At 41.0% G+C, this 13,426-nt stretch overlaps 1 protein-coding gene across 1 annotated transcript in view; it reads right to left on the bottom strand.

The window, feature by feature from the left end:
• Window positions 1-9,826, bottom strand: part of CPA6 (carboxypeptidase A6) — an 81,680-nt gene extending 71,854 nt beyond the window's left edge. Inside the window, exon 1 of the mRNA XM_030943219.1 lies at window positions 9,552-9,826. Coding sequence (XP_030799079.1) covers window positions 9,552-9,649 — 98 coding nt within the window. The 5' untranslated portion in view covers window positions 9,650-9,826. The remainder of the gene's footprint in view (window positions 1-9,551) is intronic.
• Between the last annotated feature and the right edge of the window lie 3,600 nt (window positions 9,827-13,426).

The following is a 13,426-nucleotide window of genomic DNA, read 5'->3' on the forward strand; positions in this document are numbered from 1 at the left end:
GACAGGGCTCCTCCCAAGACCTGGTCTGGACACAGGTCTGGAGCCCTCTGTTCCTCTGTTTCCTGCTCCTCGCAGCTGCTTCAGAGGGAGAATCACCACCATCTCCAGGACAACTTAGTGTTGAACAGAAAAAACCCTTCCAGTAGTGATCAAAACCTGCATAATTAAATATTTCACTTTATATTCTAGGCTAGGCCTTGGAAAATACATCAGGAATTATTTTTAAGTGGCTGGATAGTGAATACAAAAGGTTTTATCCTTTTACATTTATGTATCTTTTACAAAAGATTCTTTGATTTCCTCTGAAGTTTTTTTTTGGCCATGTCAAAACATGACTACATGTCTGACTATTTCAAAACTGAGAGCTGCTTCTGGTAAAAGCAAAATAAAAGAACCTGAGCTGAACAAACGGAAGGTGAAACTGTTTGATTTTCACATGGAAAAGCAAATTACTTAGATTTTATGTTCTATTAATGATCTCCATTTACATTTTTTACCGTTGCTGCTAGCACAGGCAGATGGATCAGGGATCCAGCCTGTTGATAAGGGAGCAGGATAAGGACATGCTGTGCTGTCTTTGTGCCGCTGGGTATGTTTACACTGTGTGTTACTGGCAAGGACACAAGCTCATTCTGCACAGAGATATCTGAGTTACCAGCCCAGACTTGGCATTGTGCTTGCACAGTGACTCCTGTTATTTGGTGTAAATTTTGGGCAGAGCATGTTTTTGGCTGCCTGGTCTATACAGTTCAAGTATTATTTCCCTGAAAGGTGAAAAAGGTTTATTTCCCAAGGTTTATTTCCCTTAAAATATGGAACTGTGCTGTGACAAAAAAGACAGAGCTATTAATAAAATGTACTTAATTAAATGTCTTCTCTTTCTTGCCATGTAATAGCTATTGTTTGCCTAACACCAACCTATTTAATGAAAAGAAGCTATTTTTTCTGTAGGCCCTACCATGCCAGTCTTGTTCATTAGGTAAAGAGGGACTTAAAGCTTCTTCAGACATTAAGCATAATGAAATCCCTTTGCTTAAAAGCCCCATAGGATGATGGTTAGTACCAAGGTTAAATTTTTCTTTGGTTTTGCAATTTCAGGAAAGCACTTATTTGAAAATAAGCATCATACTATTCTCTCTTTGAGTCTGAAATATTCATTTGCAATTGTTTCATTGACATAGGTCTGGAGAGGAATCTGGCAGTCGGGACTGATCAAGGCACCAAATTTTGCTAAGGAAAAGCCACCATGTGCTCCTTGAAATACACACCTGGGATAAACTGGTTTCAGACAACTTCTCCCAGTTCACAGGGAGACAACAGACTCGAGGTACATAGGCAGGTACCAGCCATTCCTTCCCCTTCCCTGTGCTGCAGAGGCTCTGCAGCAACCAAATCACAACCTGATAAGCTATCAATTAGTCCTGGGGAAAAAAAAATGAAGAAGTGTTTTTTCCCCCCACTCTGTGCTCCTGGAATTGTCTTGCTGTGGCAGAGACGTGCCAGTCCCTGAGCAGAGGCTGCACATCTGGATGAGCAGAAGCACAACTGACTGCTGTGGCAGCGGGTGGCCACTAGTGTGGCCACAGCAAGGTTTGGCTGTATGACTGCACTGCAGCCTCAGAGCAGCATCTGGTGGCAATCTTGGTAGGAGTACAGTGGAATAAGTCAAAGAGTTTTTCATTAGGGCTGCTAAAGTAATTTGGAATAGTTTGGGTTGGCAGGAAACTTTAAAAGACATCTACTTCAATGTCCCTGGAGGGACATCTTTCACTCATTCAGGTTGCCCAGAGAGGTGGTAGATGATCCATCCCTGGAATCTTTCAAGGTCAGGTTAGACGGAGTTCTGGGCAACCAGAGCTCTTCCAGTACATTGTTCCAGTGTTTCAGTGCTCTCATTGGAGAAGACTTCTTTCATCTATCTCGTCTAAATCAACCCTCAACCCTAGCTTAAAACCAATTCCCATTGTCCTATCACTACAGGCCCTGCTAAATGTTTGTCCCCATCTTTCTTATAAGCTCTCTCTAAGTACTCACAGGTGGCAACAGGGTCTCCTTGGAGTCTTCTCCAGGCTGAACAGCCCCAGCTCTCACAGCCTTTCCTCACAGGAGTGGCGCTTCAGTCCTCTGACCATTTTCGTGACCCTCCTCTGGACTTGTTCCAACAGGTCCATGTCCTTCTTATGTTGGGGTCCCCAGAGCTGGATGCACTGGAGCACTCCATGTGGGGTCACATGAGTCTGGAGTAGATGGGCAGAATCACCTCCCTCGACCTGCTGGCCATACTTCTGTTGGTGCAGCCCAGGATATGATTGACTTTCTGGGCTGTGAATGCCCAGAGATTATTTTTAATCTCAACTAAAAAGAGCTTCTTTTTTTATCTTTGGGTTAGCCATGAGGTGCTGCTAACTGTATCATTACTATTCTGAAGACATTTGAAATACAGTATAATATAAGAAACAGTAATTTTTTCTCACAATAATTTTACTAAAATAAATCTCTTACAAACTCATTTTCAAGGTCCTGCTGTGGTAGTCTCCCCTGTATCACAGCCTTGCCTGAGCTGCAGAACGTAAAGAAATGAAAAACTGTTTTGATTTGGTAGGATACATCTGTTCTTTCTACAGTTGTATTTAAGCAACCTAGAACATCTCTTTAGAAAATGCTGTCCTGTGTATTGGTTTGTGTGGTAACTTTTTGGTGTGGATTCTCTTTAAATAAATACACTTTAAGTCCCATTGTTTCCCAGAGGAAGAGGAGGCTTAGCAGAGCATTGTTCTCCAGAACATTAAGCCTGCACAGGCAGACACAGAAGCAAAGAGTTCATACTCCCTGTCCACTGCTGGATTCCAGCTCCCATCCCATCCTCCTAATTTGGCAACTTCAAGGTACAAAATAATTTTTAAAAATTGAATTTATTGTCCCCACCCATTTGTTGGTCTGAGTATATTTCAGACTACTTTGGCTTACCTACCCTCAGGTGCCTTCCACAAAATGCACTTTTGGAGTTTTCTTTGCAGATATTTTCCTGAAAATAACTGTCTGTTTAAGGTCTGATTCTGATCTGATATACTGAGGTGCAAAGAAGTAGCACCCTTGAAATTCATGCACATTTTGCTGTAATACCAACATCAAATCAGAACCATAACTTTGTACCCATAGGTACAGTCATGTGAACAAAGCCTTTAAATCAGAACCATAATTAACTGAAAAAAATTAGAATTAGGCTTAATTGTCTCCAGAATTTTGCTGACTGTGGACTTGTTCTTTCAAATCTGAAACCAGCAAAAAATGTGGATATTTTACCCACAGCAGAGTTTTCAGAGAGGGGTCTAATGTATAACCATAATTATTGGTTCTCATTTTCCAACTAAACCTGCTTATGGTAAATAGGATAGAGAGCATGGATTTCACTAATTTTGTGCATGAAAAACAATACTGACAATATAAACACGTAAGTTACATGGACAGGGGGCTGTAACAATGATGTTTCTTTTAAATTATTTACTATTTTCATTTTGTATTGAGAAAAATTCTATTAATCTCCTGCTTGAGAGCAAAAGAAATCATATTGCCTGAGCAGTAAAAATACTGACTGTTGACCTACACTGCTCTTCTCAGTTTTTAGTACTATATTCATGCCCAAAGAGATGCCCAATATATTATCAATATAACTGCTTATTTCTTGACTTTTGCATGAACATTATGCACACTGTGCCCTCTTAAATACTATGTTCTAGAAGAGTGAGTACAGTTTCTGTTGTGTATTCAGAAGTAAAATTAAGGAGGAAACATAAGTGAAGAGCAGATGACAGAGTTTACCTCCAGGAGATAGAGAGAGATGATTGATGGTGTCCATTCACCTTCAGCTGGATACAACAATAAATGTTTCCTGCAGCATTTTGACCATGTAAGGCCATTTCAGACATGTGGATGACATTTTTACAGATACTAGAATTTCAGGAGACGAGACAGGGATCCTGTTTATTGTGCAATGTGGGGTACAATCCTATGCAGTGCATGAAGCTAAGGGTTCCCTATAAAATATCAGCAGTATATTCAAGAAAAGCAGATTTTTAATCTCCCTTTTTCAAATTCACTCCTTTCAGAACTGTGATTTTCCTTCTGGATTAAAAGTAGGTTCCATTGTCTTTTATGTGAATTGCTCACATATTTTAGGTTCCTTTTTTTCTTTAATAAAAAAAATCAATATATATGTAATTTATTTAGTGTCTGTCCCCTGTTAAGTGCTTGCTAAGTCCTGTACAAAATGTTCAGATTTGAGAACTTCATTTTAAGGAGCTATGAGTGTGAACTCCCAGGAGCAGCATCTGCAAGTGAGTATAGTGCAGAAGTGCGAGCTTTGGAGTTCACTGCAACTACTTCCAGAAGCTCTGGGAAAAGCTGTATTTCTTTTCCTGCTTAGTTTCATGAGACAGTGAAGCTGGTGTATCCAAAGGGGATGTTTCAGACCGAGGGTCTACGCAGATTTTATACGTGAATTCCTTATTTTTAAAAGTATCTTTTTCTAAGTACCTCTTAGATGTATCCCAGTTGTTGTTTGTTTTTCCGAACATAATTGTTGACTGCATCCTGAAGATAATTTTCTTTAATAATAGACTACATTCCCATTTGTAACATGCACACTTCTAAAAATGAGGAAAGTGTAAGTGTTTACTGGAATTTCTTTTACACTTCCAAAAAATCATTCTTACTGAAAGACCATAGTTTGCATACAAGTTAGGAAACCTGGGACAGGTTCAAAGCTCCTAAGTATGGGTGCAAGCTTTGCTCATGTCTTGATATTTTATATCTTGCCTTACTTTCCATGCTTTTTTCCCCCATTTTCTCCAGCTGCAGAGGTCAGAAGCCACAGCACCAGGCAATGGCATCCCAGTTTGGATGAGCATGGGAACCAGGCACACATGGTGACATGAACCTGTGTATCAGTTTAGACACAGCCATAATAAATTGGGAGCCTCCTAGCCTGGCATGCACTTCACCAAGGTAGTGAGGATGTGCTTTAGGTTCCAATTATTTTGAAAAAGAAATTAAAAGACGGAAAGAGCAAGCAACTGGAACACTTCATATTTTTCACTTATAATGAGGAGAGCAGAAAAACTTTAAAAGGTAAATTTATCATGCTTGGACATAAAGGAGAAAAATAATGAAAAATTGATTTTTTTCCTATAGGACAACATAAATATTATTGTGCAGGGCGAATATCAGGTAATGAGAAAGTACATAATTAGAGCTGAGGTGTTGGGACAAGAATATGTAGGTGGTCCCAAAGCTGTTGTGGATTTCACTGTTCTGTGCTGGTTTTAGGAATCAGTGGTGTTTGACTACAGAATTATTGGTTATTTTAAAAAAAGGATACTTAAATTATTTTTGCTAGAGAGCTCACAGCTTTTCACCTCTTAGAAGCTCCCTGACACCATCCAGAGAAGCACTAAGTTTGGTTTTCATCTGAATGAATATAATTACCTTCTCTCTCATGCTGTTGGTGTGCTTTCCAAATACTTTTTTTGCCAGTTGTGTTCATGACATCTTACTTCTACTTGGGGGTGGGGAGGGAGAGCTGAGCAGCAGGGAGAAAGAACTTTTTTTAAATAGCAGAGCTTTTAGTTCCTGATTAAAACATTTGGAAAAAATCTGCAGAGGGAATAGCACAGGAGGAGTTCCTTTCCACTTTTCAATTCCCTCAGCAATTCATTTTCATCACACTCCCATGTGTTTTTTCCATGAGACAGAACAATTGCCAGCCATTGTGTGTAACGTACTGTGGGATCAGAGGTACTTAGTTATGGTATGCAGGGGTATTAATGGGCATTAAAATACCTGAAATTTGCTGAATGCTCTCACATTTGATATCTGTCCTTATCTACATGAACAGTTGGTTTATGCAATTTTCTGGATGCCATGTCCCAGTAGCTACAGCACATTATATCTTGAATTACAGAATATTCCTTTACTGTTTTCTCTTTCTTTGCTATCCACCTCCACAGGACTCCCAGGTTATTTATTTTATGTGGTTGTTACACAGTAAGCATGTACCATAGCCTTCATCTGACCAAGAGAAATTATAATTATCTGCAGTACTGCAACCCACTGAAGAGTAACATTTTGGAAGAGTTAACATCTTGATCCAATATTTTAAAAGACCAAAATCTTGCTACAAAATCCTCAGAGAAAAACTGTACAAGTTATTTCAGCCTCTGCCTGCACTTGGTCATTTGCAAGTGAGAGAAGAGGTGAGATGAGGAACACTTCTGAAAAGGCTTGGGAAGAACAAAAAGTGGGGGAGAAATCGGAGGCAACATGCTGAGCCACCATGTACAGGTGAAGGCAGATGAACTGAAGTAAAAAGATCATAGTAGTGATCTTTAAAGAACAAATGAGAGAGATATTTTCTATTCTAAGAAATCTTGACCTGCTAATGGGAAGCTATCTCCTTCTTCATACGATTCCCAAGAGTAGGAAGATTGGTGCATTTGATATAAAACTCTCACAAAACTCCATCTGTTCCAGCACCCTACTCTGCAAACTATCAAAAGGTTCCTACTAGATTCATTTTATGTCTCCCACTTCCTGTAACTGGAAGAAACAGTAAATAACTGATCTCTACTTACTAGGTCCACGTGACTCGAAGTTTATAGACATCTCTTAGAGCCTAAATTGTTTCTACTGGAGACCAAAGAGTTCTAGTTTAATTGGTTATTTCAGGATCTTAAACCACTCTCATGTATTTGGTTATCCTTGTTGCTCCTGGGTGAACTTCTGGTAATTGCCTCCAGAAAAATCCCCTTGAATATTCCACATCTACTCAGTCCAAACCTTGATACGTGTGTTTGTCTCCCACTTATCTACTTCCCCTGGAACCTTTGGGCAGAACATACAAATGCAGGAAGGAAAAAAGTATGTGTGAGTACAGTTTTGAATTTGCTGTAGGGTGGCTGATTAGCAGCGTCTTCTAGAGAGCTCCTCTTGAGTTCCTTCAGGCCGAACTCCTGCTTATTGTGTGAGGCAGAAGGCAAATACAACTGTCCCTCCATCTTTCCAAGAGCTTTGAGTGCTTCTTCCTCTTTGCTGAGACTCCCCAAATATTTGCTGACTTCCCAAAGGTATCTAGAACAAATTTACTTAAAGATGTGCCCATATGGCATACCTGGCCTGCTTGACACAGTTTGGAGAAACACATGCTCTTCCAGTTAGTTCATTGTCTTGGGTCTGAGTCATCAGCTGAAGAGTTACAATTATGTGTGCCTCCAAGTGCTGACCTAAGTTTATGAGAAACGTTTCCATTGCTTTTTTTTTTTTCCCTCTCATTCTTTTGCCCTAATTATAGTAATGCCTTTTCCCTTTATGATACAGCTTCTGACACAAACGAAATTACCAGGATTCACAAATGTTTCTTGGCACAAAAAGAAGTCAGTTTGTTGGGATACACCTTTTCATCGTGAACATTAGCAAACTATTCACCTCTTAATTGGCTTTCCCAAAAAACCTTACCAATTTTTTTTTCCCCTTGAGTGACAGTCAGGTTCAGTAGTAATGGCAATACTTGCTCAACTGATTCCAATCAATGGCACACAGAGAAGAATTTAAATTATCCTGCCCAGGACACAGTGATGATGACAGATGGACAAGATATATTTGTAATTCTGTAGAAACCTCCATGCCACTTCAAATTAACTTTCCATCATCTTTTATTGACATAAATAATGCCAGGATAGTAGAAATGGAAAATATTAGTAGAGGGGGGAAAATATTAGTAGAGTAGGAAAAATATTAGCTTGTTTTTCCAGTTTGTGTTACACATGTGGTACACATTCTGGTTTCTGTTTCAAATATTGACCACATTTTCAGCAAGGCTTGTAAATGTATCTTGGCCCCCTACTACTACAATTGCCTATTGACTAAGAGTTCTTATAATTAACTCTAGCTTTTTTTTTTTTTTGGCAGTGATTTTCTTGTCCAACTTTTGGAAGCTGATGAGAAGTCGCATTTTTTGGACTACAGTCTATGCAAAAGCTTCTAAACCAGAGATCAACAAAGGAGAATTTGGACTGGTCTTTCACATGTCACCTTGCAAATATGAAATTCTGAAACAAGAAAATTATTTTTAAAACTTTCAACAAAATTGTTGAGCTACAATAATGAGCAGAGATACTATATTTGAATTTTTATGCACATTATTCTATTTGAACCAACTTGATGATAGTTGATGATGCCACTTAAACCTAGAGGATAGTAAAATGTGTATTTTGACATTTAGTCAAAATTAGTAGATAACTTATGTGATTAATATTCAGAAAAATTTAAGCACCAGCCCTGACAATGTGTTATTCATCTCCATGTCATCTGGAAACAAACTGAATGCTATCTTGAATTTAAATTCAAGACCATGGAGACCATGCCTGTGCTATGGGCTCCAGACAGACAGAACAGAGCTGTTGCACAAAACTTACAGCGGGACCCTGGCTTAAAGAACGGTTTAGTTCTCTGTCCTGCTGCTTTTTGGCACTGTCAGGAGCATTCCTGACTGATGGCCTGTTTGATTTTGCAGTGCAGACAGATACTGGAACGTGAGGAACTGAACAGAGATGGCAAAACAGCTGTCAAGTGTTTAACTATTTTCTATCACTAATAGTGACTCAGGGGTCAATGGCTTCATATCACATTACCAAATCCTTGAAGCTTAGGGAATGTTTTCTAAAACTTCATTTTAGAAGGGGAATTCCTAAGCTTGGTTTGGCTACTCCAATAAAATAAAAAGAAAAACACACCTCTCTGACTTCCACAAAGAGGTGTGTTTTTCCTGATGAATTTGCTGGTCACTTTGAAAGAATTTTATATTGTACATTGACACATGCCACTGGCTTCTAATGCTCCTATATTTGACTGCCTTTTTATTTGCATCATAAACTTACTATGTTAAATATTTACTAAAAACAAAGTCTTTAAACTGGGCAAAGAACATTCACTTTGGAGGCAAGCTCACTTTTTACTACTACTTAGTTCAATCTTTCCCTTTCTAACACAAATTTGAACTGCCGTTGGAAGAAAAAGGAAGTCTAGTTTGAAATGCACGTGAAAGTTTTAATCTCCGCTTGCTTACAGTAAAGTTGACTCCCCTTATTGCTTGAGCTTCTTATGCATTCTCTAATATGAGCACACACTGTTCAACTTTTTAGAAACAATTTTAAGTTCCCGTATCACTGCACCCTAAAGGAAATACAGATCTTCATTCATTTCAGAGCACGGTGGAACCACAAATCCCTGTATTTTCCCTCTGTATAACTGCAATTCCCTTTTCCACAAGGACAATGAAACTTTTTTTCTTTTCCCCTAACGTAGCATCCTTCCTTTGGCTAGCAGAGACTCGCAGCACCTTTTTCAAGGACTACACGCTACAACCGCCAGCAAACGAGCTCACGCCCGGGTCGGCGGCGGGAGGGGCGCCCGGACCCGCAGACACCGGCCGGCTCTGGCCAGCGGAGCGCAGGGAGCGCGGCCGCGGAGCTGCGCCCCGGGCACCGGGGCGGACTTACCCGGAGTAGCGGCCGCGGAGCGGTAGCGCAGCCTGGAGGCAGAGCAGACAAAGGGGCAAGAGCCCGCGGAGAGGCATCGTGCGGGGCCGCGCCGTCATCGCCGGCACCGCCAGCCCCGGCACCGGCGCCGCCGCCGTGCCCGCCTCAGGTGGCGGCTGGTGCCGCGCACACAAAGCCGCGGCCGGAGCCGGGACGAGCGGGGCGCTCGGAGCTGTCGCTGGGCGCCAGCGGCGAGGGCAGAAAGCCGGAGGAGGACGCCCGTCGGCCGCGCCTGGGCACGGGGATGGGGATGGGGATAGGGACGGGACTGGGCGGGGAGGCGCCCGCCCGCCCGCCGGGGGAGGGCCGGGGGTGCGGGGGGTGCGCGGCCCCGCCCGGGGGGAGCCCGGGGCTGGTAAGGGCCGGGCGGTGCCGAGCGGCCCCCGAGGGCACGGCGGCTCCGTCGGGGTCGGCAGGACGAGGATGGTGCGGGGTGGGTTCGGCTGCAGGTGCGGCGCGGCGGCCGGGCAGGGGCCGCTTAACGCCCGAGGGATTATCGATGAGGTTTCCTCGGCTGGGCAAGAGCTGAGGCTGATGAGAGGGCAGGGACACACTTCCATGAAACAAAGAGTGGTAGAGAGACCATTAGGAGCCATAAACGCAGGAGAAGGTGGGATTTCAGTTTACTGCTGTGGTCAGAATCTTGTGTCTGAGTCGTGAGAATGGGAGACACTGATACAATAGAATGAATTAAAAGCCCAGCACGTTTTTAAAACTGGACTTTTGCTGTCTCTTCCACGCTGGTGAGGATGAAAGATCCATGTAGAGATAAGCCATTGGAGCACTGAGAATAACAAGGAATATGGGGAGAATTTTGCTGCAAAGTATTGTAGTTTATAGAAAACACATGGAGTACCTATTAAAGAAAATATGGGTAAAAATATAATGCCAGTATGGAATAAATGGATAGCCCCTTTGATACCTTTATGTTGAATTTACTAAAAAGGAGCAAAAAGTGTTTCAAACCAAACTGATTCTCAGCCTTTCTGAGAGCAAAATGAACATGTGGGCTGTAGACAAATAAAACCAGCTGACATTTGAACGTGTGAGAACTACTCTAAATCCCTGTTAATGTTTCAGAACCACAGGGAGCCTTTTGAAAAAGGACTGTATTAAACCACACACACTTTGTATTCTCTGCTGAAAGGCAAACAAGCATTTTCCTTTGTCTCTTTTTCACACTGGCAGCAAATCTGACAGTAGTTGTGCGATAGAGTCTGGAGGTGGAAAAGACTTTGTCCAAGGCAGGATTATTCTCTTCAGTCTGGTTTTTGGTGTTCTCTCTCTTGAGCTTCCCATCCCCCCCATAACATGACCCGCTTAAAATCTCAAATTTATTTCTGGTGAGAACATGCAGAGGTGAATGTGTGTGTGTGCTTACATGCTGTACATCTCTTGTTGAAAACACTTTCCATTAACTATAGGCAAGCCCCCAAATCTGCTCTGTGAATCTTCAGTCTTACAATAAATGCAACTTCAACTTTACAAGCATCTATTTAATAAAAGCTCTGCTCCCTGTTCAGAAGTGACTTCAAAGGTAGGGTTGAGCAACTGACTTTTGGAGGGCACGAGTAGGATATTAAAGCAAAACCCACTGCTTTATTACACATTTACTTTTCTTACTGCGTATCCTTGCTACACCTGAAGTGCACACTGATTTATTTAAATGTTTAAAAAATGTAGTTTGACTATTATTCTAAAGTATTTGCTTTCCAGATGAAAACCTGACTCTATCAGAGTTAGTAAGAATTTTACTTTTGGCATCTGATTGTAGAATACTTTGGCTATTATTCTAGAAACTTTGCTTTCAAGAGGAAAACTTGGCTCCTTTTGTACTGGGGAGAATGTAATTATGGGCTTCTGTGGCTCTAGGTTTCAGTCTTTAATCCTGCCTTTCTGCAACGTTCACTGAAAGTAAAATGCAAGGAGGTATGAGATGGAAAGGGAATTCAAGCACCAAAACCAAACAGTGAAGGAAAGTAACACAGTGGGAAAAAAAGACTCAAAAAAATTTAGCTACCTTTGCTAATATGTACTACTGCTGGCAGTTTAAAACACATTTAAAATATAATTTTAAAGTACACTTTTAGAGCTGTGGAGAAGCTGGAGATAGAAATAGCTCAAAAATACTGAAAAGGGCTTTAAGGGAGGTAGGGATACAGGGGCATTGGTGTTTCTTTGATCCATCAGTTTAAATTGTACTATGTTAGAGGGCATACTGGAGGGAGGTCTGGAATTCTGTCATGCTGGCACCTGGGGAAGGATTAAAACACTGTAGTCGAGCCTGGAAGTTACACATGTGATAAGTCTGCTTTCCTGACACAATGGGGCTATCAAACTTGCACCCAGCTAAGCAAAGGATTTGAGACAAAGAAAATCAGAGTTTCTTTTCCTTCTCTTCTTGGAACAGAAAAGAGAAATTGCCAACACCAAGGGCAGCTTGGTAGTGATAACAGCTTTGGATGGAACAGAGGAGAGCAAACTGAGATATGGTTTCCCTCTTAATGAATCAAGTTATGGGATTCATCACAGCATCCTACACTTTACAAGGAACTCAGGTTGCTGAAACAGAGGCAATTCTGCACAGTATGGAAACAAGAAAGGCTTCATTTAAAGTGAGTGGGCAGGCAGCCTACATTTGGTACCTAGACTTTAGAACATGCCACTTACTGGGAAGAACAGAAAAAGGACATTAGCTTCTTATAAGCATGTTTTATACCTTTGAGTTGTCCCAGCTCTCACCTTCATGAGAAGGTTGCATTGGCTTGAAAAAACAAACCTTGCTGCACATTTGTTAGAGACGTAACAGTTCAGAAACAGGAGTTTAAAAGAGGTTTACATTTTCTAGTGTAAATCACACTCATTAATGATAAACTAGACTAAGCGCATTCATGCTGGCATTTTCTCTGTTATAACTCATTAAAAAATATTGAAGTTGATTGAGTGCAATGTCCTTTTCAAGATCTGCTCTCCATTTCTTTTAACTCCTACAGAGAACTTGTCAGATGAAGGACAGTGAAAGTGGCCATGCTGATTAAGTTCTAGTTTAGGTTTGTGGTCTAAAAGAATGAACGTGATATAATCCATGCATGAGTGCCATGGCTGGTTAGCCTTAACTAACCACTCTGTGTAGTCAGGAGAGTTACAGTAGCAACAGAGAGCTGATAACCTGAGAATCCCCACTCCTAGGGGCTGGTTATTCAGGTTGTGCTGGGCTTTGCACTATGAGAGACGGGCTGTTATTGGTACCTGAGACAATTTTGTTACAATGAACTGGTGCTTGACATTACCTTGGAGGGTATTCAGATGTAATTTTCTTACTAAAATGATGTACAAGTATCTTTAGAAGGGATGGACTTGCAATTAAAAATCTTGACATTCTGTCTTCAACTTACTTGGGGATGCTGCATTACCATAACTGAAAAATTTTATTTGAATTTTTGTCAATGGCACTGAACTTTTATAAGACAGTTAACTTAAGTGAAAGAATGGAACAACGGCACTTAGAGAATTTCTATGTTCCGCAGGAGGACAGGAATACAGGTTAAATATTCCTTTTTTGTTTTGTAGAATTGAGGGACATTTAAATATGGGTTTGCTTTAGAAGCAGCTAAAGGAAAATAGGTGTATAATAGGCAAATCATCAACAGATCAACCCTCCATAGAAGCCTTTAGGAACCATACTGATAAATAACATCAGAGCACAGTATTACAAACCTGATAAGTCCATTCCTTAGTACAGTTTTAGTCTTGGAAAGACTGCTATACTTTTGTTCATAGGTTTCTTTATATGTATGCAATTCTTAGAGCTAACCATAGGAGAAGAAAATTTTTAA

The sequence above is a fragment of the Camarhynchus parvulus genome, chromosome 2 (assembly GCF_901933205.1).
Source record: "Camarhynchus parvulus chromosome 2, STF_HiC, whole genome shotgun sequence".
In the NCBI taxonomy this organism is placed as follows: domain Eukaryota; kingdom Metazoa; phylum Chordata; class Aves; order Passeriformes; family Thraupidae; genus Camarhynchus; species Camarhynchus parvulus.